The sequence below is a fragment of the Pimephales promelas genome, chromosome 4 (assembly GCF_988280905.1).
Source record: "Pimephales promelas chromosome 4, fPimPro1.hap1.1, whole genome shotgun sequence".
Lineage (NCBI taxonomy): Eukaryota > Metazoa > Chordata > Actinopteri > Cypriniformes > Leuciscidae > Pimephales > Pimephales promelas.
Genome location: NC_142772.1, coordinates 8,323,580 through 8,351,043, shown reverse-complemented (window position 1 = coordinate 8,351,043; position 27,464 = coordinate 8,323,580). Strand labels below are relative to the sequence as shown.

General features: G+C 38.0%; 1 protein-coding gene across 1 annotated transcript; it reads left to right on the top strand.

Annotated features, from left to right (window-relative positions):
* The first annotated feature begins 13,925 nt into the window (after nt 1-13,925).
* hepacamb (hepatic and glial cell adhesion molecule b) lies at nt 13,926-26,740 on the top strand. The gene is made up of 7 exons (XM_089129908.1): nt 13,926-14,218; nt 19,758-20,099; nt 20,184-20,465; nt 20,608-20,701; nt 20,796-20,881; nt 23,257-23,327; nt 23,665-26,740. The coding sequence occupies exons 1-7, from the start codon at nt 14,137-14,139 to the stop codon at nt 23,992-23,994; spliced, it is 1,287 nt and encodes a 428-aa protein (XP_088986034.1). The 5' UTR covers nt 13,926-14,136; the 3' UTR covers nt 23,995-26,740.
* Nucleotides 26,741-27,464: the final 724 nt, after the last annotated feature.

Here is a 27,464-nt window from a genome sequence, read left to right as displayed (position 1 = left end):
TTTGAAGTTGTGCTTTACTTCTTTGGCTGTACTGAATCTTACCATATACAAGTATATGCATTTACTAAACGTCAATGGTTTTTTCTAGCATAAATTTTGTTTATGCCTGTTTAATAAAGCAATTAAGTTCCACATACTGGCTTTCTGTGTTCACTGGATGCCTCATTATTGGCATTTCTGTTTTGAGGGTGATAAAAATGTGGTACCACTTTATATTAGGTGTCTTTATACTAATATTTTAAAAAAATTACTTATTGTGCTCATTTTATTGGTGCAATGCACATATTGTGTTCATTTTGTAAAACACTTTTGCTGCGAAATCCTTACTTGTGGTGGGATACAGGGAAGGTTAGGGACACATGTCATGGTGTGTGTAGGTTAAGTAGTAAGGGAAGTGTCAACAATGTAATTATACTTGTAATTACAGAAATGAATTGCAGCTGTAATTACATGCAGGCAGAGCTTGACATTAACACCTACCAGCCCGCCAAATGAGGGTGGATTTCATCTCAATACCTCCTATTAGCCACTTTGGCGGGTAAAATTTTATATATAAAATATTAATTTTTCCATTTTAATCTTTTAAAAAGGAAAACTAAGTGCACAAATAAAATAAACAAAAATAAAATAAAAAATTAAAACATATTTTTGGCATACATATCCATACAGAAATATCTGCAGAATACACGATACCAGCCGCGCTTCTCTTTCATGTCTCACAAACCTGCCTCTTCTCACTCACTTGTTTCATTTACTCTGAATGAAAATTGGTGGGTTTTTTTTCTTTTTTTTTTTTCTTTTTTTTTTTATTGCAAATTAAAGAAAAAATACAATAACAGCAAACAGAGGAGAAAAAAAATACAAAAACAATAATAGAGGGGTTACAGACATCAAAATAGATTGCATTAAGTTATACAAAATAACATATTACAATTTGTAAAAATAACCAAATTAAAGGTTCTTTACCACAGACTCCAAAATATTATGTGTTCTAGAAACCTTAGAGTTTGAAAATTGGTGGTGTTACAGCTGGCTTGGATTTTGGCATGGGATTGGATGTATTACTCATAATTTTACTCATTCCAACAGATTTTGTGCTCCTCATTTAATTGTGCGCATATAAAGCAGCCAGTGGTGGAATGTAACGAAGTACAAATACTTCGTTACTTTACTTAAGTACATTTTTCACGTATCTTTACTTTACTTAAGTAGAATAAATAGTGCATACTGTTTACTTTTACTTCGTTACATTTTGCAGCAATTATTATACTTTCTACTCCACTACATTTCTACAACTTCTGTTACATTTTCATTACATTTCCTGATCATTTTTTTCCCCTGCCAAAACGTAAAACGTTGCACGTTTGTCTCACCAGTGACGTTTGGTTGCCATAGATACATCAACTAAATGCGTCTTGCACGCAGTGTGTTTATCGTGCAATTTATACGCGAAAATTTGTTTTTACATGTGGTTAGGATTATGGCAAGCCAAGAGGTTCAGAATTACACCATAAATTAATCGCGTTTACGGCCAAACATAGTTATTAACACATAGTAAGGATATGGCTTATTGCCTAATTGCAAGCTTGTTTCAGAAATGGTGACAACAACTTTTTTCCATCATTATTGAACATCATTATAGGAGTATTAGGTTCAATGAGTTAGAATTAAATGTTTTATTAATCATTAGAAAATAGTCATTAAGAGAATCAATTATTATGCAAGTACTTTTACTTTTAATACTTAAAGTACATTTAAAATCAGGTACTTTTTACTTTTTACTTAAGTATGGTTGTCATTGTGTTACTTCTACTTTTACTAAAGTAAATATTTATCTGCTTATTTGTACTTTTACTTAAGTACTGAGATTCAGTACTTCCTCCACCACTGAAAGCAGCCTCTCATTACTCAAATTAGCAATTTTTTCGCTGCTTATTCCGTTTGAATGTTTTAAATGTATGTACAATGTAAAACATATATGTACACAATAAATGTACATAAAATTTGTAATTTAAATGTCAGTATTGTAATTAAAGACTCTTAGTCGGTCCAAAAATGTTGGAAAGTAACTGCTTTGCATCACAAATATGCAAGCTGCGCAATAGACAGAGAATGTTGTTTGTATTTCCATACAGCTTGTGCCAGAGCCATATAATTCAGTGAAGTATTCCCACAGCTATCAATCTTTCAAACAGTGAGACTGTAGCCTTCAAATAGCACAGCTACTTATTAAAAATGGATTTGCTCAGAAGCACTCCTTACGTGCGGTCCTGCCTGTGCAAATCTTTTTGGTGCATGTATTTTCTATACCTAGTGTATTTGAATCACATCATCAAATAGAATACATAATTTTTACCTCATGTTCTTGTTGCGCAACTAGTAGCACATGGCATTTGCGATGCCAAGGTCACACACAGATAAAATGTAGAGCGCAGATGCACTGTAAGTCACTTTGGATAAAAGCCTCTGCCAGATGCATACAGATAAATGTAATGTACACTAGAAAGCATTCTATTGCTCAATGATTTAAACAGGTAGGTCATTCCCATTCATTTCAAGGTGTTTGGAAACCACAGAAGTACACAATTTGAAATGTGCCATCTTTAAAAGAATATAAGTTATTTTGCCAAGTAAGACATGTTCCTGGATCAACTTATTTTGAACATTCAAACATTCCAATCTGAAATGCCTACCCATAAGTTATCCCAAAATGATAAGTGAATAACACTCATCTAAACCTGGTTGTAAGCTTAAACTTGACATAAACTGCAAACTCAAATCTGATTGGAATGTTATTCCAGGATCAGCAAAGATGTTGATCCAGGAAGATGATGTACTTGGTGAAATCCCATTCACTGTGTTTTTTAGTACAACTCGCACTATTTACGCTACAAAATAGCAAACAGTGGGAAGGAAGTTAGCATCACCCTTGTTCCCTCGACAAAAATCCAATTTGATTTTCCATTGGCTTTTGAGTTGTTTCAGAAAATCAGCTCTGTAACCAGTGTATGATCAAAGCATTCTCATCCTTTAACGTCATATAGAGCGCTATATGACAAAACGGCGCTATACTACGCTAAAGGCACCCGTTATCGTTAATATAACACGTGCCAACACAGTCTCATGAAGATGCGTATCTATACCACGAGTGTCATTTCTCGTGGCATTTATACGCCAAAAGTGTTTTTTTCGTGTATATGGTACGCACTAAAAAACCCTGGGTTAGGTTTAGGGGGGAGGGGGGTGGCGAGTTCGTGCGTATTATACGCAAAAAAGTGCGTATCAAATGTACGCGAAAATCGCGTGCCAAATACACGCAAAAACTGTTTTTGGCGTATAAATGCCACGAGAAATGACATTCGTGCCATAGACACGAACTTTCATGAGATCGGGCTGCACGTGCTGTGAGGGCTAAGTTTAGGTGTGGGGTAGGGTGTACGTGTCATATTCACGCTAAAGGATTTATAACGTCTTGGGTTCGCGTGTTATATTAACGATAACGGGTGCCATGTGCGTAGTATAGCGCCGTTTTGTCATATAGCGCTCTATATGACGTTAAAGGATGAGAACGGGCTGGTATGATTTATACAACTTTTGTTCATCATGATAACTTTTACAAATAAACAACTTTTATGAATTTTGAAGCATACTATATACAATTTGCCAGAAGTAAAAAGCTAAACATTAACTAACATTAACATTAAATAACATTAAATAAATTAACTACAGCAAGAACGCACTTTACGGTTCCCAACATTAAGCTTCCGACAGCTCTTTCAGTGTTTATTTAAATGACTTTTAGTCTGAAACAATAGATTAGAATAGTTTACAAAGAAAACAAGGGACTGTGTACAGGGGCTGAGGGCCCCCACGATTTCTACTGGGGGAGAACAATTCAATAAACTGAACAGGGGGCACTGTTAACCTAGCAATGCCACTGAACAGTTTACCAATTCGGCGTCATAAAATTTAATGTTTTCTGCCAATTATTGTAATTCCAACATGTACCAGCAGGGGCTAACTAGTACATGCTAATCAGCCAAACCCTTTTTGCTTTTTAACATGCCTTGGTCAAACAGACATTTTACCAGTGGGTTATTTATCTGACATCCCATTCTTCCCACAGAGTGCTCTTTGTTGGCAGTGAAAGAGTCTCTCTAGAACTCATGTTTTAATTACAGTACACAACTCACAATGGACAGGGGAAAGTAGAGCGTGCTGTAATTATCTCTTCCTGCCCTCTCCCCTGACAGAGTTTTTGTTACATCTTGGCCTCCTCAGTGATATCAAGCAGTTAAAATAGAGCAGTGGCACAAGACTGCTGCAAGCTACAGTGTGCAGGTTGTAAAAGAAAAAAAAAATACATGTGGTTAAAAATCTGGGTGCAGATGTGGATGAAAGTACACTGCAAAAAAGTGAAAATGCACTGACGGCTTCTTGAACATTTTTTTATTTTTTATTTTTTCTTATTGTCTATAGGGGATTTGGCTTTAGGCACAGTTGCACTACTGTACTTCAGCCAGCTCCTTTGTTTCCTGTCTGCCATTATTGGACAAATTGATTAATCCAGGTGTGTCTGACCTCAGTAGTCACAACAACAATAATCAGACACACCTGGATTAATCAGTTTGTCCAATAATGGAAGACAGGAAACAAAGGAGCTGGCTGGAGTTCAGGTATGTGCATAAAGCCAATTGATTTGATTGTTGGATAATTTTCATTTGCTTTTGCTGTGATGTCTTGTGAGTGAAAGGACATCCTGCCCTCGAGCCAGTGGACGTCATCAGAGAAGAGATGTCATTATACAAGAGGGAGATGTTATTTTGATTAAAGTTTGAGGCACATGAATTAAAAATAATAACAATAATTTGCACAGATTAATTGTTTATAATAAACACTGTAATATGCCATAAAAAAGTCCATTTTGATTTCATGGTGACTAATACAAATGTCCCTGTCTAGGGTAGAGAAAGACCAAAAATAAACAATTTAAGGGATCCCAAATAAATGTCTTCAAAGCCCCTGTCTTGCATCCCAGCACTGATTCAACACTAGAACCATTTTTCAAATATATATATTTTTTTATTTTATTACAAGAACATAAGAAAACAGTGACCAAGAAAACTCAAGATCTTACAGGAAAGCAATTAATTTCATGAGGCAACTGCCAAATATAGGCAAAACCAACCCGATCTCACGACCAAGTCGTACGAATTCGACGAATGATTAAAAAGTGGCTAATTCGTAACAATTCATACGACCTCACTCGTACGAATTAATACGATTTTGCTAAATCGTACATATTTTACGAATTGGCCAATTCGTATGAATTCGTACGAATGACCTACCCCTTACCTCGCCCCTAAACCTAACCATCACGTGGGTTTAGACAAATCGTACGAATTAGTACGAGTGAGGTCGTACGAATTAGTACGAATTAGCCACTTTTTAATCATGCGTCGAATTCGTACGAATTGGTCGTGAGATAGTGTTGGCAAAACAACTACTTTAATAAATGAATTACAAAACGATGTAAACAAAAGTTAATACTAAACCTAGCTTCCTCCCTACCTATAAACAGGAGAAAAATAAGGAATTCAAATTAATGGCGCCAACGTCCCTACTGCTTCCTTAAATTAAACCAAAGTAGTAAAGAAATAATGCAAACAAAACTCAACCTGCACTTATGAGGAAAACAAAGGAAAATAAATCTTGTATCTGTCAAAACAACATTGCACTAATCTCTCACCTCAGTAATAGGTCTTACATGGTAGGCTACACAAAAACAAATGGGGAGAACTACAACACAGGACTGCAACAGGAGAAATGTAATCTTCAGAAGAGAGACAGTAGGGAATACTCCCACCATAATAAAGCTGCAAAACTGTTCAGCTTTTATGGCAGAGCACACGGCTCCAAGAGTGAATCAGCAGGGAGAGATACTCAGGAGCGCTAACAACAGGTGCTACTACTCATCCTATGGGAGAGCAGAAACACTAGAAAGAGCATTCAAGCATTCACATGTCAGGAACCACTGGAAATAACAGGACCCAAGCACAGAGATGGGCAGCGGAGAAACAACACAAGAACAAAACCCCTAAAATAATAAGTATGTAAGACCTACAGAAGTGCTGCATCGATCTGCACTTCTGACCGGAAACACCGCACCATCCGGTATCTAACACCAATTTCAACATACTACGATTTGGGATGTACTAATTCTATTTTCGAATACTATTTAGGACAGATAGTATGCGAATAAGGACGCAGCAAAGAGGACTGGTAAGAAGAAACTAGCAAAATCGTCTATCGAAAATCGTCTTCCATTGCGATTTCCTGTATATCTAAATATGTTTAGTGAAAGGTAAAACTTCTGAAATCTCTGTGTAAACAATGAGTGACGTAGACACGCAAGCGATCACAGACCGAAGCGCCCGTGCCGTCAGATCAGTTTGACATGGTTGTGATACACGAGGTAAAAACGATATAAATACCAACCCGATCTCACGACCAAATCGTACAAATTCGACGAATGATTAAAAAGTGGCTCGAATTAGTACGATTTTGCTAAATTGTACATATTTTACGAATTGGCCAATTCGTATGAATGCTTACGAATGACCTACCCCTTACCCCACCCCTAAACCTACCCATCACGTGGGTTTAGACAAATTTTACGAATTAGACACTTTTTATTCATTCGTCGAATTCGTACGAATTGGTCGTGAGATAGCCTAGTAAATACTGTTCGTTTTCTTACACAAAACGCTTGTTTCGTGCCATACTTACATTTACGAGTCATTCAATCATGTTTAATTTTGACTTCTCTGTGCATGCTCTTTTAGGTGAACCGAGGGAGGACCCCCTTAACCTCCAGTGTATGACTGATAGACATGAGGTCATGAACACATGAACTAACTGTTTCGCATTTTTCATTGAAAGCATATGTCGTAATTTAGATATATTTTTAATGCGGTTTTAAAGACGCTAGAAACGTGGCTTTCAAATTAAAAATTGATATCAAAGAGCACACCCAGGTTCCTAACCAACGATGAAGACTTGACAGCAGCCATCAATTGTTAGACCATATTCTAGATTAGGACGTGCGTAGGTTTTTGGTCCGATCATTAGAAACTCTAGTAATTTCCTATTACTTAATTTTGACAAAACACTCTCAAAAATGTACATAAACTGCCTCAGGACAGCTGACTGGGATTTTGCGGCCCAAAACTTGTCAACCACCTCCCCAAACCGTCCAGATTGAGAAACTGGGGGGTCCAAGAGGAAAACTTTCTCTTTGTCACGGATCACTGTGAGATTGAGCTCTGCAGCGATCTCCCCTGCCATAGAATGACATAGCGCGTACAGTGTGCTTGATGGCTCTTAAGGCCAGATCTGTGGCCTTTCGAAGCTCTTTGACAGCTTCTGGCGCAATTCCTGTTCCCTCATCCATCTCCTTCAAGACGTCCACCTGGTAGGCTTGGTGGATGGCCATAGTATGTAGGGCCATGCCTGCCTGACCAGCTGCAATGTAGGACTTTCCGATAAGGGCGGAAGTAATCCTGCATGTTTTAGAAGGAAGGAGGGGGTGAGATTTCCACGATGGAGCAGACAGCGGAGAAAGGGAAGTAGCCAACGTATCCTCAAACGCTGGAATGGTGGAATAGCCCTGCTTCACAGTACCAATAAGGTTGGTGAAATCAGCGGTTACCGCGTTTGTTAGATGTGCGGAAAAAGGCTGCTTCCAGGATCTGGAGATCTTGTGGTGCAGATCAGTGAAAAAGGGCAGTTTCCTCCGCTCAGGTCTAGAATTAGGGGCACTTAAAAATCTATATAGAGAGCTTCTCTGTAGCACATCGATAAGCTCTGTGTAGGCCGCAGTAGGCTGCGCCTCCTGGCCGCTAGGCAGGAGACGGTGAGTAGCTAAATCAGACACGAAATCCTCAGAATCGGATGCTGTAGTGTAAATAATAAAATAAATAATTAATTATGTGAAAACTCAACTGGCTGAACTAACACAGTCTCATCCCAAGAAGTCATATAACTGACGTCTTGGGACGTCTTTTGACCATACGTCAACATCCGCCTTTTTAGGGTACCCTTAAACGTCGGTTACATGACGATCCCGGGTCATAAAACTGACGCTATACCTTTAACGCCGGTTAGGTGACGGGGTAGGTTTAGGGGTAGGTTTAGGTCTGGGGTAAGCTTAGGATCCGATAACGTCATCTAACCGACGTTACCCTAAAAACGCGGATGTTGACGTATGGTCAAAAGACGTCCCAAGACGTCAGTTATATGACGTCTTGGGATGAGACTGCGCTGGCCGAACACCACATGCGTGCTCGGGAGAGGGAGGAAGAGAAAGGGCCTGGCCCATCTGCTCGTACTCTATTTCCTCAAGCTCTACATTCAAACCCCAGATCGCGGATTCCGACGAGGCCTCTGCAGCCTCAGGAGTGTGACGGGGGAACCGCAAGCCGAGAGCAGAGGGTTTTGACAAGGACAAGCAGGTTGTCACAAAAATTCCATTTATACAAGCCTAAAACAGCCGAGACCAGGAGCAGATGTATATAAACGCCATCAGCCAATGAATTGCCGTGATTCTATAAGGGCTTCAGACAATCGGCACACCCAGAGGGCGTTCCCCACTACGCCTTAAGCTACACAGCGTTGAGTGAACCTATGAAAGTGAACTCAAGTTCTTTACAAGGAAACAATTCAATTCAGGAGGAGGCAATTGCTAAAATAAAAATAAAACAAGTCAAACTAAATCCTAGCGATGTAAACAAAATATCATACTAACTTCCTACATAAATATAAACAGTAGGAAAATAAGGGCTCCAACCTCCCTACATAAATTAAAGCAAAGTATTAAAGAAATAATGCAAACAAAACTTGAAAAACAACTCAGGGGGAAATCAAATGAAAAGAAATCATGTAACTGTCAAAACAACATTGCACTAATCTCTCACGTCAGTAATTGGTCTTATGGTGCACAAAAACAAATGGGGAGAACTAAAACACAGGACTGCAACGGGAGAAAGGGACTCTTCAGAAGAGAGACAGTGGGGAAAACTCCCACCATAATAGCAAAACTGGTCAGCTTTTATGGCAGAGCACACGGCTCCAAGAGTGAATCAGCGGAGGGAGATACTGAGGAGCGCTGATTAACAACAGGTGCTACTACTACTCATCCTATGGGAGAGCAGAAACAAAGAGCATTCAAGCATTCACAACACCTTAACAAGGATACACACTTTGATGTAACAGACGTTAACCAAAAATCTGTAAAGCCCGGGACACACCAAGCCAATGTCAAAGAACTAGTGGCGACGACTCGCCTCTCATCGGCTGCATATCGGCCGAAAAGCTGTGCTTGAACACACCAAAATGACTAAAGGCGACTGTCAATTAGCATGTGCGATCTGCACCTGTGTGTAAGTAAATATCTGTCTATATCAGCAAGTATCAATAGTCTGTTTTTGTCATTTCGTCATAACTAGGCCTGCAGATATACAATACAAATGTAAACAAGGCAACGCTTGCTTGCTGTTCTGCAGTGTTGTAGTACTCGAGACTCGGACTCGTCTCGGACCATATTTTAATGGTCTTGGTCTTGTCATGGACTCGTGTCCATTTGGACTCGGAATTGACTCGTACTCGAACATTTTTTTTTTAGGACTCGGACTTATTCCCGAGTCCACTCGAGTTCAATTAAAAATATTTTTCATGATTATTAATCTATGTTAATAAAATATTTCTTTAAATTGATTGACACGCCCAGTGATTGATTTTCTAGTGCGTAACTGCGCATGACAAATTGTAATAAAATTACTTTTAACACCACCTACTATGTGGCCTTTTTACCCTAAACTGATCATATTTTTAAACTCTAAGTAAATTCAGTAAAAAAAAAAAAAAAAAAAAAGGATTTCTCTAAGTAAATAAAAGTAAATTAGGTAATCAACCCTCACTGCCCAGACAGCAAACTGACATTGAATCAACGTGGAAACGACGTCTCTCATGACATTGAAACAACGTTGATTTGCTCATCGAATTAACGTTGAACCAACGTCAGACGCGGCATTCTTCAAAGCTAAATGAAATCGAAAATTGGTTTGCTTTCATAACGTTGAAACAACGCGTTGATTTCAAGTTGATTTTCCGTTAGTTTTGAAAGAATGACGTATCTGACGTTGGTTCAACGTTAATTCGATGAGCAAAACAATGTCAGATCAACGTTGTTTCGATGTCATATTTCCACGTTGATTCAATGTCAGTTTGCTATCTGGGTGGTCTCGGTCTCGACTCGGACTCGACCGTCTCTGGTCCCGGACTCGTCTCGGACTCGACTCTCTATGGACTCGTTCTTGACTCGGACTCGACTCTCTCTGGTCTCGGTGTCGACTCGGACTCGAGTGAGGTGGTCTCGACTACAACACTGCTTTTCTGAATACCAATCAGTAAGCATTTTAGTTGTCCCATGCTTTTATGAAAATATTCATGCTTTCGAATGCTGAGGTAAGATAACGTAATATTATAACAGCCTTCTGTCTATTCCATCTTCTTTGCTCACTTTTATCACTTTCACTTTTATTCTCTTGCGCTGAGTCTCTCTCACTGAATCAACCGCCAACTATAAGCATGGTGTGTCCTGGCCTTATAGGGAGGGGTTCTGTGTGGAGGGTAAGGGGTGGGGGAAGAGTTCGTAATTACAATGTAACAGTAATGACAGATATTTTTCTTCCGTAATGTATCTGCATGAAACAGATTATCGAACTAAATTTTTTTTTTTTAATCAGACAAAAGGTGTGTTTGACTTCATGTGGCACTGCGCAGACTGATTGTTGTCTGACTTGAAGCAGTGCATGTCGGTTAGACATTTTATCCGACTTGAGACAGCGCCAATGCCACGTCACAGATGTATGGCATCAAAATAGCGCGGGAATGATTTGAGAGCACACGACTCACTCAGCCAACACAAGCTCTGATGACGACACAGCTGTGTTTATCAAAATAATATCTTATCAAAATAATATCAAAATTTATCATGTTTATCAAAATAATACTGATCATGGTATTTAAAGTGTATGGGTACAATGGGGTCAAAGACACACCTTAAGAAAAATGCCACCACTCCCATAATGTGTGATTGAAGATATATTTGAAAATATATTTGTTGTATTGATAATTGATAAAGCAACAGATTTTGTGTTAAAAAAAAATCATAAAAGTGGAACATTTTGTTTAAAAATCTCATAAACGAATGAGGTGCCAAGCATGGGGCAAAAAAAAAAAATGCTGTACTTTTGAATTCATTGAAGGGGATCAAATTAATTTAATCTAGATATACAATGGAAGCAAAACATTATATTGTATTATGTGATATGATTAATACCTATCATTTTTTTTAAATATGACGGTTTGATTATAAATATGGTGATTATCTCCAACTTAATACATGATATTTACCATCTGAATCTATCCATGTCATGTCAACAAATGGAAAAGTCTGCCATGCTATTATTATCATGTTAAGTATTGTGCCAACAGCAAGGGTACCTTTTACCCAAAATAATATACAATTACATATTCTTCTGTTATTGAAAGACCGTTGCTTCATTTACCTTGAACAAAACTGAAAATCATTAAGAAGACCTTTGTCTCAATATATATTAAATCATTCTAGCATACTCGTTTACTTAAATCTACAACAATTTAAAAATACTGTAAAATATTCGATCAAATTAGCACAGAATCAACTCAAAATTCTAATAGAAACTTGCAGATCGATTGGTGAGATTTGCTCTGGATGATTTAGTCTTGTTTGTGTGTGAATTTATTTATTTCTTTTTACATAAAACTAGTTAACTTATATATTACCGCATTAGTCACATATTTGGTTGGTTACATGACACAATGTTGAACTGAGAGAGATTGTGTGCTGTGGTGGTATCTCCGAATGAAATGAACACAACTTCCTTTTGCATATCAGAGAAGTGTGAGCAGGAAATCATTTTCTTTCACATAATGACACACCTTAAAAAAAATACTATTTTCCAAAAATATCTCTTAAATATTGAGCCATTCTCAAAAATAGGCGCTTAAGGGCAAATGGTTCATATCAAAGCAAATCACAACTCAAGGAATTCAGCATAGCAACAACCCCAGCATGTCTGAATCCACGAGTAGTAACTGAATATCCTGCTCTGTGTTGCGCTGTGGGATGAGAGCCTTAAGTTGCTTTGGAGCCTCTGAGCCCACTTTACACCCACGTCGGCTCCCACTCACTCTGACACGTCCAGGGACTCAGCCGGGGGTGGGAGAGTTATGAAATATGAATTTCACTCAGGTTTCCAATGGCAACACAGACAAAATCTGCCACAGTGTTGCCTCCTGCTTCTGTAGGCTCATATGTTCGCCTTGCATCTCTCCTTTTGTTGGTAAATATGCCTTTTGTTTAGTACAGAAACCATGTTCATGCTTACAGGGACAATCCTGTTAATGATAAGAGGTCATTACACCCACACTGAATCATATTGTGGAAAATGGATTAGTCGCTCCCTATATTGTATGTGTATTAATGAACATACAGTAGATGCGAATGTCATTTCTGATAAGGTTCCCTTCACTTTTAGGCTTCTAGCCTGTAGTGTCTTCCATGCCCTATGGGCTCTATGCACGGCGTTATTTCCGGTGAAGGATTAAGGATGCTCGATAACTTCCGCCGATCGTAGAGTCCAATGCAATACCGAGAATTTATATTGAATTTTATACTCCATGGTTATACTAATGAAACGTTAGTCACAAAAACAGATAAAACAGACACCCCTCGTTGTGTTTATGCTTCTTTTTAAAATTATATTAAATAAACATAACTATATATAAAATTACATCTAAACGTACGTTTCGTTTCAAAGACGGGAGGACAGTAAATAAATATTGAAGACTCTGCCATAATCCCGTTTTCTCCGGTTTTCCTCCGCTTTAATCTACACAACCGGAAATGGACGAGCAGTCAAATGCGGAACTTATGCGTGCATATAGCCCATTGTCTTTTGTTGAGAAAATGTATTTTATTAGAGATACAGTAAAAGTCAATATGGAGACCCTGAAGGGACACTGTCCATTTTGTAGTGGGAAAGAAAAGGAGGGGTCAATTTGGTGCTTTCAAGCCAGTGGAGGGCAGCATTGTATAAACGTGCCCTGTCGAACTCCAGCTGTCTACACATATAGCCTACTGTAAAGTGCTTACAAAGTTTTTGTCATTTAAAAGCATCTGTAAAGTTGCTGGGAATTCTGCCAATCAAAATCTTTTCGATTGATCAAACACAAGCAAAGAGATTACTGCAGCCAGACATCTAGACAAAAACTAGTCAAAATATCTAAAATTATGCAAACTACCTTTGCTTTCAAGTACATTTTAATCGATAAGCTTAAAAAAAATCACCATGCTATTTGCCAACTACCCATTTGTACAATCTAAAATCATTGGTTCTGTTTCTTGATATGCCAGCTTAAATATGAATTTCTTCCCTGAATTTGTTTTCCCTGCTCTCCCCTTTTCTATTGATGTTATGAACAATGAGACAGAGGGAGATCATGAAGCAACAATACAAAAAAAATAATGTCTATTACTAGAGGCATATACTCAAAGTCTTTCAGTGCTGTCAATGCTCCTTTTGTTATTGTGATTTTCCCATTACTTTCATTCATCTAAGTTTTTAGTTATGGTTTTGTTGAACAATTGTCTTTTTTAAAAGAATCCAGTTCTTTATTTTAATAATTATTATATGAATTACTCAAGGAAAATACATTAGTAAAATACAATAAATAGTCAGGCCATGAAGCAACAACAACGTCCCCACACATATATTACCACCCCTTTCTCCCCCTTACACAAACAGACCCATTCAATGACTCACAAACATGCTATGGTGTTGTGTGAAAGCATGTACACATGCACATGTGTGTGAGACTGCACGCCTGTGTGTGTTTTTGCGTGTGCGTTTGTCAGCAGCATGGCATAGCCCAGCCTCGGAAGGAATGGCAGGACTCTGAGTTGGGGGGACAGGCTCAGAGTCTACAAAACATGCTAATTGTTTTGAGAAGACTGTGAAAGTTCGACCCAAGATGAAGGCAGAGAAGGAGTCTTTCTCTTGGGCATCAGCTGCTTTTGCAGCACCTCTCCTCTCGATCCTTCTGATTCACTCAGGTAAGTGGGACAAATGTACATTTATATTCAATGACAATGATCCACTGTTGGCCTTGACTGAGAGCTTATGGCGTATATTGCTGGCTGCAAGTTAAACAAATTACAGAAATTCTTTTTAGTTTTATATAGTCTGTTTTGTGTAAGATATGTTAAGGACTTCAATGTAGCATGTGTTGTAATGAGAAGAAACCAGAAAATAACCACCATATTATTGATTAGACCACAATAAACAGGATTTGGATTCTTCTGCCACACTTCTAGTGTATGAATTCCATAGCAGATAACAAAATATGAAATCAAGCGGCAAACAAATAATTCTAAAGCTTTTTTTAACAATAACTGGTGTAGATGGTTGACTACCTAAATTGGTATCACTTTATTTCGATGGTTTAGACATTCTACGTAACTACATGACAACTAACTCTCATTGGAGTATTACTAAGTAGAATGTTAGTATGTTGGATCTTGGTTCAGGTTAGTTGGCATGTTGTTGCAGAGTAACTTTATTGTCAGTGAATTTATAACAGACTTATAGTCTGTGGGACCATCAAAATAAAGTAGGAGATATTAAGCAGACAGTCTACTCCAATGAGTTGCAAAGTTACTTAGTAGAATGTTTAAAGTGGACCGTCGATAAAGTGTTAACCCAAAATCACTGTAAAAATATTGTTGGTTTAACTTAAAAAATGAAGTAACCTGGTTGCCTTAAAATTTTAAGTTCATTGAAATGGAAAAATTGAGTTAATACAACGAAGGAGATTGATTTAATCATCAGAAACTCAAAATATTATGTTATCTGAACTACATAAATTATTTAAGTTGATTTGACAAAAGAAAAAAAATGTTGTGATTACAAATCATGAGCATATTTATTTTACAATATATATATATATATATATATATATATATATATTGCTTTCTTTAATAAATGGTTTGGTTTGATATCTGGATGTATAATGCAATGACATTAATTCATTATAAGTGCGACTTGATTTATTGAAAAATTCTGGAATATTGCTACCACAGCCAAATGGAAATGAAAATAAAAATTGAAGTAAAATAAAAAAGATGCTGTGTTTGGTTTGATCTGCCTATCCGGATCTACTGTCAGAGCAGATATCAGCATTGAGACAATTAGTTGCTAGGACAAAGATGTATGGACTACAGTACTTCATATTCCTATTTACAACATCATGAAACCCCATTTCTTTCCTCACTTCATGACTACTTTAGAAGCTGTTTGTGTTGTACAATTGGCCAATGTTGTCATCAACAAATCCACAGGAGCCCCGTGTGTCACTTTTCATCTCATCACATGGATTGTTTGTCGCTCTGTGGGCCCTTTTCACTCCAGGAAATTGGGCCAAACAATTCAAGCTTTTGTGTTCTCATCTCTGGCAGACCTTTCACACTGTAAGCAGTTACCAGGGAGATGGGCTGTTTCCACACAGGCTTTGTTATGCTGGTTATCAGAGAAAGAAGACATTACATTAAATTACTTAAGGTTCACTCTAAAAAATGCTGGGTTGTTTTAACACAATTTTGGGTCAAACATGGACAAACCCAGTCATTGGGTTACATTTTTAAATTAATTTTTTTAACCCAGTGTTTGAGTTTGTCCATATTTGAGCCAAAATTGGTTTAAAACAACCCGCCATTTTGTGAGTGTTTTAAAGTGTTTTAAAAGATGTGTTTTAAAAGATGATCCACTAAAAATATGTTTTGTACAGTGCAGAAAACAAAACTTTTTTTAATGAAGCATTTATATTTATTAATATTATCATGAACGACATAAATGACAGGCTGATAAAGAAAAACAGATATGTGGACCCATATTTAATAGAGTCTGAGTTGTTTGCATGGCTCAAAATAGAAAAACTCCTTCAAAGAAATTAATTAAGCAATATTGCCTTCAATTGGTCAAGTAAGATAGGCTATGCTGTATAATATTTTTAAAGATTTTTATTTTGAAATAAATGCTTTTTAAAACATATTCATCAAATAATCATGTAAAGAAATATCACCGTTTCCACAAACTGTTTTTAACATTGATAATAATTAACAAATATATGTAGAGCAGCAAATGATTTCTGAAGGATTATGTGACACTGACGACTGGAGTAATGAGTGTTTCAGTTAACAAAGAAAACAAAGAAACTCAATTAAATTTAAAGGGCACAGGTTAATGACATAACTAACAGACTGGGGAAAACTAGGTCACAGTACTAAACCAAAAACACATTGAGACAGACCATACATGATGTAACAAATATTTCACAATATTTTTGTTTGTTTTTTAATCAAATGAATGCTGCTTTTGAGAGCTTGAAGACTTCTTTCAATAGAATTAGGACATTTTACCAACCCCAAACCTTTAAACAGTATATTGCTACATTAGTTGGATTTTGTTATTTGTTTTCTGTCTGTGAGCCTTTCAGAACAGACTTGTGATCCTTTTTTTTTTTTTTTTGGCCTGCACCTAGCCATTTGCCAGTTGTAAAGGGTGTTTTAGGTTGTGCAAGTGTCCCGTATAAAGGTTATGGTGTTTTTCTGTCTGGCAAAGGGATTGGATGAGTATTATTATGGCTTCATTTGCACATGATTGCAGTGAAGTTAGACAGAAGGCAGGGAGAGGCCTTAACAAACTGACACAGTAAGTGTATCTTCCCTGTATGTGTGGAAACTATAATAAGGGGAACGCTGAATCTACATGAACTAATGAACAATCATCAAAGTGAACACATGGAACTTAAAGTCTGAATAAAATGAAAATTAATCAAAATGTTTACCCTCTGGTGCTTTGGTCACTTTTGACCGATATTTTTTTTTTACTTCATTGGAATCATACAAAATTTGTTAAAGGTTTTAGCACTTGCTATGTGAGAAGAAAAAAATAAAAAAAACATGGACATGATCCGTAAAAATATTTAATAGAAAACATAATCTAACATAAAAATTTCATAGAAATAAAAGAAATTAAAAATATTCTGTAATTTTTTTTACCTCATTCAAAGAGCACAAGATCTTATTGTGAAGGTTTATTATTATTATTATTATTATTAAATTATTATTAAACTCTGCCCCTTTCTTGCAGTCGACCTCAAGCTTGCATAATCAACACTCAATGAACCAAGTCACCGTCCTAATTTATTTTCAATAATCTGTTTCACTCAGATGTCTCTGATTTCGCTATTTCCTTTACATAGCAGCTTTAAAGACGTTAAAGATCGAAATGCTGAATTCACTTTAAAATGTCATGATTTCACAACTGTGTTAAATAGCATCAGTCATCTATCAGACACTTTAATTCCTGTGTCCTATAGTCCACTTAGTACAGGTTAAATCCTTGTGGAGGAGCCTGAGGTGAAGTGCTTTGCTCAAAAGCATAATGGCTCATGGCATGGGTCACTCCTTGTGAGATCAAACCATTAATCTTCTGATTACGAAACCTGAGCTTTAACCACCACACAACTTTTACACCACATGACCATTAGTTGAATGCAAGAAAATTTGTGGCATGTATGATGCAATTTGGGGGAAACAAAAATGTTTCGATTAATTGAATAGAATACTTGTGGGTTTGTTTTGTTTTTAATTAAATAAAAAAAAAAATACTATGTACTAATAGCTAGACTTTAAATTTAAGAATTTTGTATTGAATTCCATTCATTTGAGTTACACAGTTTTAACAACAAATTAATATGATGCATATTTGTCAGTCATAAATAAAAAAGGTAATATTTCCTTAAAATATAATAATATTTCCTTATAATATTTTTTTATATAAAATATATTAAAAAAAACATGGCATAGTTTATTGTTAACTATTTGCATCCATTTGATTTTAATTAAATATTCATACTTTTTAAATAGATTTATTCAATCATCAGCATGAATCTGTTCATTGGGAATACAATTACATTTGGTTAAAAGTTAGTTGAGCATGGATAAAATATGCTTGCTGTAGAACAAACAATATTCAATTAGTTTAAATAAATAAAAACAAATTAGTTCGACTAAGTCTAATGATAAATATAAATGAACCTGGTTATTGTGTAGAAATTTAACCTGTTTCTTACCTGTTCCATTTCTGACAACTATCACATTTAAGTTTATTTATTTGTTTATGTTAAAAATGTGTTAAAAATTCAAACAGTTTTTTAACCTGGTAGCACTTTATTTTGCAGTGTCCTTCTTAAAAATGGGTCCCACTTTATATTAAGTGGCTTTAAGTACCATGTACTTACATTTAAATTAATAATTTGATACAATGGACTTATTGTGTACATACATGTTTTTACATTGTACTTATATTTAAAAAATAACAGCATGTAATTACAGCCGTAATTAATTTATGTAATTACATCTGTAATTACACAGCTGACCCATCCCTTACACTTAAACCTACCCTTAAACTTACCCATACCACCACACCTGTCCCTAACCTTTCCTGTATCCCATCTCAATAGCACCAAAAGTGATTTACAATACAACATGAGCACAATAAGTACATTGTACTTATTTTTAAATGTAAGTACATAGTACTTAAAGCCACTTAATATAAAGTGGGACCATGGGCTGACTGATTCAAGCTGATAGAGCAACTTTGACTGAAATAACCACTTGTTACAACCGAGGTGTGCAGCAAAGCATTTGTGAAGCCAAAACCTTGAGCGGATGGGCTACAACAGCAGAAGACCCCAAGGGTACCACTCATCTCCCCTACAAATAGGAAAAAGAGGCTAGAATTCCCAAGAGCTCACCAACATTGGACAGTTGAAGACTGGAAAAATGTTGCCTGGTCTGATGAGTCTTGATTTCTGTTGAGACATTCAGATGGTAGAGTCAGAATTTGGCGTAAACAGAATGAGAACATGGATCCATCGTGCCTTGTTACCACTGTGCAGGCTGGTGGTGGTGTAATGGTGTGGGGGATGTTTTCTTGGCACACTTTAGGCCCCTTAGTGCCAATTGGGCATCATTTAAATCAGCCTACCTGAGCATTGTTTCTGACCACGTCCATCCCTATATGGCCACCATGGATCCTCTGATGGCTACTTCCAGCAGGATAATGCATCATGTCACAAGCTCGAATCATTTCAAATTGGTTTCTTGATCATGACAATAAGTTCACTGTACAAAAATGGCCTACACAGTCACCAGATCTCAACCCAATAGAGCATCTTTGTGATGTGGTGGAACGGGAACTTTGTGCCCTGGATGTACATCCCACAAAACTCCATTAACTGCAAGATGCTATCCAATCAATATGGGCCAACATTTCTAAAGAATGCTTTCAGTACCTTGTTGAATCAGTGCCACGAAGAATAAAGGTATTTCTGAAGGGGGACAAAGGGGGTCAAACACAGTATTAGTATGGTGTTCCTAATAATCCTTTAGGTGAGTGTATGCTTACACTGTAACAAGAACACCTAAATTAAAGTGTAACATAACCTTAGATGTGTGCATACGTTGCCACATTTTGACAAATTAGCATTAATCTCATAAATCAGATGTTTAATAGATGTTTATTTCACAGCATGTGTTCAGGGGGTGAACATTACCAGTTTTGAGACGCTGATCAGAGGGACAGTAGGTGGGGAAGCTCTGCTCTCTGTCCGATACTCAAGCAGAAGTCTGGATCCTCCTGTGATCAAATGGCAGCTGAAGAGGGACAAACCTGTTACAGTGGTCCAGTCCATTGGCACAGAGATTATTGGTAACCTGCGACCTGAATACAGAGACCGTATCCTTGTGTTTGAGAATGGTACACTGCTGCTGCATAACCTCAGGCTGTCTGATGAGGGCACTTATGAAGTAGAGATCTCCATCACTGATGACACCTTCACTGGAGAGGGTAGCATCGAACTGACGGTAGACGGTAAGACTCTAGTTTAAGCCTTTGAACCATTTGGGAATCATAATGACCTCATTACCAATAAAATCTTGACTGATGTTTTACCAGAGCCAATCTCTCAGCCACACGTCCTCATGGTTACTTCCACTGTTCTGGAACTGACAGAGAATTTCACGATAAATTGCACCCATGAAACGGGCACAAAGACCACCTATAGCTGGGCAAAAGGTGGCCATCCATTATTAAATGAGTCCCGTCTGCTGCTGTCATCGGACCAGAAGGTCGTGACCATCACACGCGTTCAGATGGTTGATGATGATGTCTACAGTTGTATGGTGGAGAACCCGATTAGTAGCATGAGAAGTCTGCCAGTGAAACTCACGGTCTACAGTAAGAATGGGAACATTTGAACACAATGAATATTTTTTAAATACATTGATACTCTATTATATACTTTATAGATATGTTATGTAATATGTAATATTTGCAATTCTTTAATAAACAAAACGACTGAAAATGTTCTCGTTTCCAGAAAGGAGCTCCCTTTATATCATACTGTCTACAGTCGGCATCTTCGTCCTCGTCACCCTTGTAACTGTGTGTGCTTGCTGGAGGCCATCAAAAAAGTATAAACCTATTTTTCTTTTTTTCACTCATGCATCATTAAGTTAATAATATTAGTGTAAATTAACATGTCACCATAAATACTTTCATTGGCAGATCAAAAAAACAGAAGTCTAAAACTATTATACCAAGATCCATTCCTCAAAACCACCACATCAGGTATCATGACGTCAAGCCTGAGGGTATGTATTCATTGTAATTATGTTGTAATTTAATATTGATTTGCTGTCCATATCAAATGTTCACCAGAGTAATGTACCCTGGGCTAACAAGCTTATTTTACTGATTCACCTTCTCTATGCTCTTTTTCAGTTTCAGGTTATTCACCTAGTCCTTGATTAATTAACTTATTAGTTCCCTCGTTTAGTTCTAGTATAAATGCTTTTTTGTTCTAACTTCTATTCATGGTCCTGTCTTGTCAGTGTGTTAGAATGTGCTATTCTATTTCTTCAAGCATTTATCATGTGTGTTTCCTTGGTGGAATCAACAAGTAAAGACTATTTTGAGTACCTCCTTTGTCGTGCTCTTTGTTATCAGCCACATACTGTGACAGACGACAGGACCAAAAGACAATGAAATGGGCTGACCTACAGCTGAAGATCACCTTCTCTTCTCCCTCCAACAGAGCAGTAGGCCTCTGGAACAATATGGAGTTTTTGCATTGTTAAAAGCTGGAGAACTCAAATGCTCAAGGCCTGTTTTCAGGAGGAACTGGGTGATCTTTCTCCTGGTATAAGCAGCTCTTTTTTGGTTGAATATATTAATTATGTCCTCTGGTTGAATGGTTCTGATTTCGTTATCGAGGAAATTAATGAGGACATTTCCAGCTGTCATCCAGTCCCCCAGTTTGGGCACTTCAACAAACTCCAAGCCTGAGTCCAAGCCCTCCACGGACCTTACCATCAGGACCTCCACTCCAGAATCCACTCCCGTGTCTGTTCCAAGTCTGTTCTATTGAAAGAAATCCCAGAGTCCATTCCAGTGAGAAAAATAACAGTGTCGGTTCCACTGAGTGAACTTTCGTCTGTAATGTCCCTAGCCATAGTGGCAGAGCCAAGCTCCTGTGGCAAGGCCACGGAGGCCGAGTCTTCCTGGCTCCCGGAATTGCCTGCACCTCCTTGTCTCCCTGAGGTACTGGCATCTCCCAGGTTCCCTGCACTGCCAGTACCGCCTGGCTCACGGAATTGCCTGCACCTCCCTGGCTCCCTGAGCTACCAGCACCTCCCTGGCTCCATGCACTGCTAGTACCTCCCTGGCCCCCAGGACTACCTGCACCCTCCCTGGCTCCCTGAACTACCAGTACTTACCTGGCTCCCTGCAGTACTGATACCTCCCTGGCCCCCGGGACTGCCTGCACCTCCCAGGCTCCCTGAGCTGCCAGTACCGCCTGGTTCACGGAATTGTCTGCACCTCCCTGGCTCCATGAGCTACCAGCACCTCCCTGGCTCCAGGCACTGCCAGTACCTCCCTGGCCCCCAGGACTACCTGCACCCTCCCTGGCTCCCTGAACTACCAGTACTTCCCTGGCTCACCGCAGTACTGATACCTCCCTGGCCCCCGGGACTGCCTGCACCTCCCAGGCTCCCTGAGCTACCTGCACCGCCTGGCTCATGGAATTGCCTACATCTCCCTGGCTCCCTGAGCTACCAGCACCGCCCTGGCTCAAGGAATTGCCTGCTCCTCCCTGGCTCCCTGAGCTACCAGCACCTCCCCTGGCTCTGGGCACTGCCAGTACCTCCCTGGCTCCCTGCACTACTGATACCTGTCTGCACCTGCCTAGCTCCCTGAGCTACCTGCACTACCCTGGTGTTTTCCTAAGCATCCAACTCCTACCGGCGCCCCATGCTAATAGCGCCCCCCTAGAAGCTTCCTATCCTGTCAGTGCCATCTAGCGTCATCCCTGCTTCAGCCCTGCATTAGCCTTCAGGATGCTCAACCCCCCACCCCCCGAAGGACTCTTTCTCCCTTTTTGTTTTATTTTGGACCTTCCGGGAAGGGGGGGTACTGTCAGAGTCTGCTTTGTCTTTGTTTTCATTGTTCCCCTTCTGTTTGCTCGTTTTCAGTTGACCCAGTTTTCCCATGTGTTTCTTTGATCCATTTAATTCACCTGGCCCTTATTAATTAACTCATTAATTCCCTTGTATAGTTCTAGAATATTTACGTCCTGTTTTGTTTAGTTCATGGTCCTGTCTTGACAGTCTTAGAGTGTGCTATTCTGTTTCTTCAAGTTATCTCCTGTGTGTTTCCTTGGTGGGACCAACATTCAAGGATATCCTTCGTCGTGCTCTTTGTTATCAGCCAAACACCATGACAATGTTATATTTATTAGGCTATATTAGATTAGATTTTTTTTTATGCCATGTGTTATTGTCCATTTATATATTTAGATGAAGTCATGACAATAATGGCTGATAATGAGTAAAGGATGCCGGGGCAATATATTATATTATATTATCCTTTAATTCTCCAAACCGTTTATCCTACATAGGGTTGCATGAATGATTGATTATTAACTTTATATAACATTTCATGTTAAATTGTTCATTTATACATCTAGATGATGTCATTCCAATAATGACTGATCATGAGCGGAGGAATCCTGTATCACTCTACATCTTAAAAGAGAAGGTATGATGACATCATTATTTAATTTCCCTCTCCTAGCACACCCACTTTATTGTTAAAAATAGTCTTTCAAGTGGATGAGTGGTCCATTATCTCAGCAGAACTGTCTGTGAGTCAGAGAGCAAAGGTTGAACCTGCAAACACCTGCTTCAGAAACATTTCTATGTATTACACATTAATATGTATGTTTTCGCCACATATTCTAGTAGGGTATGATGTTGTCACACCACTTTGTTACAAGAATAGCCAAGACGTTTTGCATGTCTTGCTAATATCAAAAGTGCAATGATGTAGGCGTGCGACTGCGAAGACTGTAAATTCCTGTACTTGACATCCTCAGGATTCTCCTCCTGGTGAACCAGCATCAACATGTGAAACATGCAGCTCCATTAGCGGCAGCCCTCCAAGCTACAGCAGCTCAATACCTCCTCCATCCGACTTGCCTGAGCCTCCAGCTCGCTCCACTCGCAGATACCCTCGCACCTCCACCAAATCCCCACCGCACCATCGCCGGAGGAAGGGACACAGTCAAAGCCCACCAGCCCCTTCCTCGCCCCATATCCGAGAGTCCAGTCGAGTCTCACAGCCCCCTGAGCCCTCGTCTCCAGCCTGGAGGCCTGAGGATATATCCACCTCTCCACAAGAACCCAGAGGCTCCCCAAAAATATAGATGTTGATGCACTGACCACGTTTGCCAAGCCCACATGCTGCAAAAAGTCAGATAATGACCTGCACAAATACTTTTGCATTAATGTATGTAAATATGTAAATACACATATACTGTATGTGTCTATGCTCCAAAACTCTTCAAACTTGTTTAGCTTCATCAAGTTAAGACACATTTTATTTGAAAGAATGTTGTGAATGTTGAGTTGATCTTACACACTATGGGCCAGATTTACTAACAGCTTGTGCCAGCGCATATTTAGTGTTTAAAATCCATTGTCGGGATTTAGTAAAGTTACGCAGTGAAATTTTTTGTACTGGAATGGCATTGGCGAGGACAGGGTTGTTTTTGCAGCTGATCTTATGCATATGCATTTGTTGGAGTTTCCCTTTTAGACGCAAAATTTATGGGAGTAGAGTATTTAAAGGGATAGTTCACTTTGAAATTAATTTTTGATATGTTTTAGCTCACCTCAAGAGCATCCAAGATGTAGGTGTCTTTGTTTCCACAGTATTTTCAATTTTGACATTTTTCTGTCAAACCTTTGCACAAAGAAGTCAAAATTAAACATGATTTATGACTCATTATTACATTATCATTTATGACAAATTATGAAATTTAAGTATTGATGGCCTAAGACAAGAAACGAGCGGTTTGTGTGAGAAAACGAACAGTATTTATATTGTTTTTTACCTCGTGTAACCACAGCAAATCAATTTGTTAAACACAAATCGATAGTGTTTCTTCAGAAATTTTTGACTAAATTCATTCCCTCATTTCATGTGAATTCGTTTTACAGTCTCTTTATGGCTTTTTTGAAGCGTCAAAAATGTAGCTGCTTAGCTGTCAACAGAGGGACAGAAAGCTCAGATTTCATAAAAATAAATATATTTGTGTTTTGAAGATGAACAAAAGTCTTATGCATTTGAACAATTGCACTCCCATCGCATTTATATTTTTTATTATTCTTTTTTAGTACTCTTTCACACTATTTTGTCCTGTTTAGTAAATCTGGCCCAAGGTCTCTTCACTCTCAGCGATGTCTGTGTAGTGCAATTGTGAAAGGGGGTGTGGGAATTATATGCTTTGAGGTCAAATAGGGATGCAAAAAAACGACAACATAACTTGACGATACTTCGACATTTTGTTCTACAAAGTAAATTACGCACAGCGAAAATGTGAATTTTAAAAAGAATTTTATGTTTATTTTTGAAAACGTATGTTTCTCATAACTAAATACTTTAGACTAAAGACTTTTGGGGTGTAAGTGTGTGTAGTTTACGTTGTACAACAAGACCTCAAAATATCGTCAAGTTTTGGTTACCACAGGTTTTATTTTACTCACAAAATGAAAAAAAAAAAACCATTGGAAAACCTCATTGGAAAATCTTGAAGGAACCTCCGGTGAATTAGTCTTCCAGGTTCTCACCTGCAAAATCCTCTGCTAAAGTCTATACCTTAAGTCCCCGAATAAAATATGAACAAATCTTAAAATATGTCAGTCCCATTGTTTTGTCGCAAGATTAAACAAGATTAAAGATTAATAAAATTTACTTTAATACCGTCATAGCAACACACTTGCAACCAACCAGAATTCCCAAGCCATAGAGCTATCTACATATATTTTATGTTTCAATGGGCTGCTATAGCCTATGTAAGCCTTCAGCCATATGGGCTATATGCATGCATAAGTTCCGCATTTGACGCAAGGATGCTCGTCTATTTCCGGTTGTGTAGATTAAAGCGGAGGAAAACCGGAGAAAACGGGATTATGGCAGAGTCTTCAATATTTACTGTCCTCCCGTCTTTGAAACGAAACGTACATACGTTTAGATGTCATTTTATATACAGTTATGTTTATTTAATATAATTTTAAAAAGAAGCATAAACACAACGAGGGGTGTCTGTTTTATCTGTTTTTGTGACTAACGTTTCTTTATTATAACCATGGAGTATAAAATTCAATATAAATTCTCGGTATTGCATTGGACTCTATGATCGGCGGAAGTTATCGAGCATCCTTAATCCTTCACCGGAAATAACGCCGTGCATAGAGCCCATTGGAGCGGTCTGTGAACATTCGAGAGCAAGTTGACTTACTGTCTGCAACTGTAGTTAGACACATATTTGAATATATGAAATAGAGTTTACCTGATGATTTTGCTAAACTAACACAATACAACAAAATGAAGGCGTCAGCTAACACGTTAAAACGTTACCGTAGTAAAAGTAAAAGTAAAAACATGAAATATTGAGTTATATAAAAACACAAACCAACACATTTTCACCTGAGAAAGTTTATCTCATTTCTTCAAGAATTTAAATCTCGGCAGTTTCAAAACCATAATGTTGTGGCATCATTGATTCTTACTGTGAGTGACAAAACGCTGACCGTTGCAAGATGGCGGCTCGCTGATGTGTCTCCCGGTCGAATGTGGATCCTACGTTTAGCTACATATCTATGTCCCAAGCAATTACCTACAAAACCACCCAGAACACCCTATAGCAACCACCTAGCAAGATCTGCATTCAAACTACTTAATTGAATAAATTGTTTACAATTGTTGCAAACTCCAGGCTAGGCTTTGTCAAGCCAACAGTGAATGTTTGTCTTTCCTTTTCTTCTTTCTTCCTTTTATTCACTTAAAGAACAAGAACAGGTCTGTTTTTTTCATTTTGTTGAATGTACATGACAAGTAGAGTTGATCTGTAAAGAAGATGTTAAATAAAATATTAAGAAAGATCTAAATCCAATCTTTCACATATTTGATGAGACTTTGGACAGTGTTTCACCCGCCAATAATCTGAGCATTATGTAATCGTGTATCTCTCGTTGAAGTTCATTCTGTCCCTGAAAAGGGAGAGACAATGTGCATGCTGATTCACACAAAAGACACAGTAGGTTCCTTGTTATGCATGGGCACGGCCGTTGAGAACAGGCATTGTAAATGGAGCAGGCTGATCTTGTGTTGATTCATACCATGCATAAATGTATAAGTTGGAGACAGAAACCCAAATAAACATATGCAAATAGCTTACTCTGAAAAAACAATCACTATAGTTTCAAGCATGAACAGAAGTTTTAAAAGTCAAGTCACTTTTATTTATATTGTGCTTTTTACAACACAGATAGTTTCAAAGCAGCTTTACAGTGAAAACAGGAAAATTATGCATTTCGGCAGTCAAGTTATTTAGTGTTGATTCAGTTCATCTATATAAAGAAGTTCTGGAAAAAAAAGAGCTCAGTTCGGTTCTCATACAACAGTATCAGTGCAGTAAGATCAATAATATTGTTGAATCTCCTGGTTTTGTAGTGTGTTTTTTTTTCTAAGGCATATTAATAAAAGCTAATTGAATGCTCCAACTGAACTAAGGCCTAATCCTGTCTTAATCTAAAGCTTATCTGTGAAACCAGGCCAACAAATTAAAAAAAAAAAGAATAAGTAGGACATTACATGACAACAATGGCTATT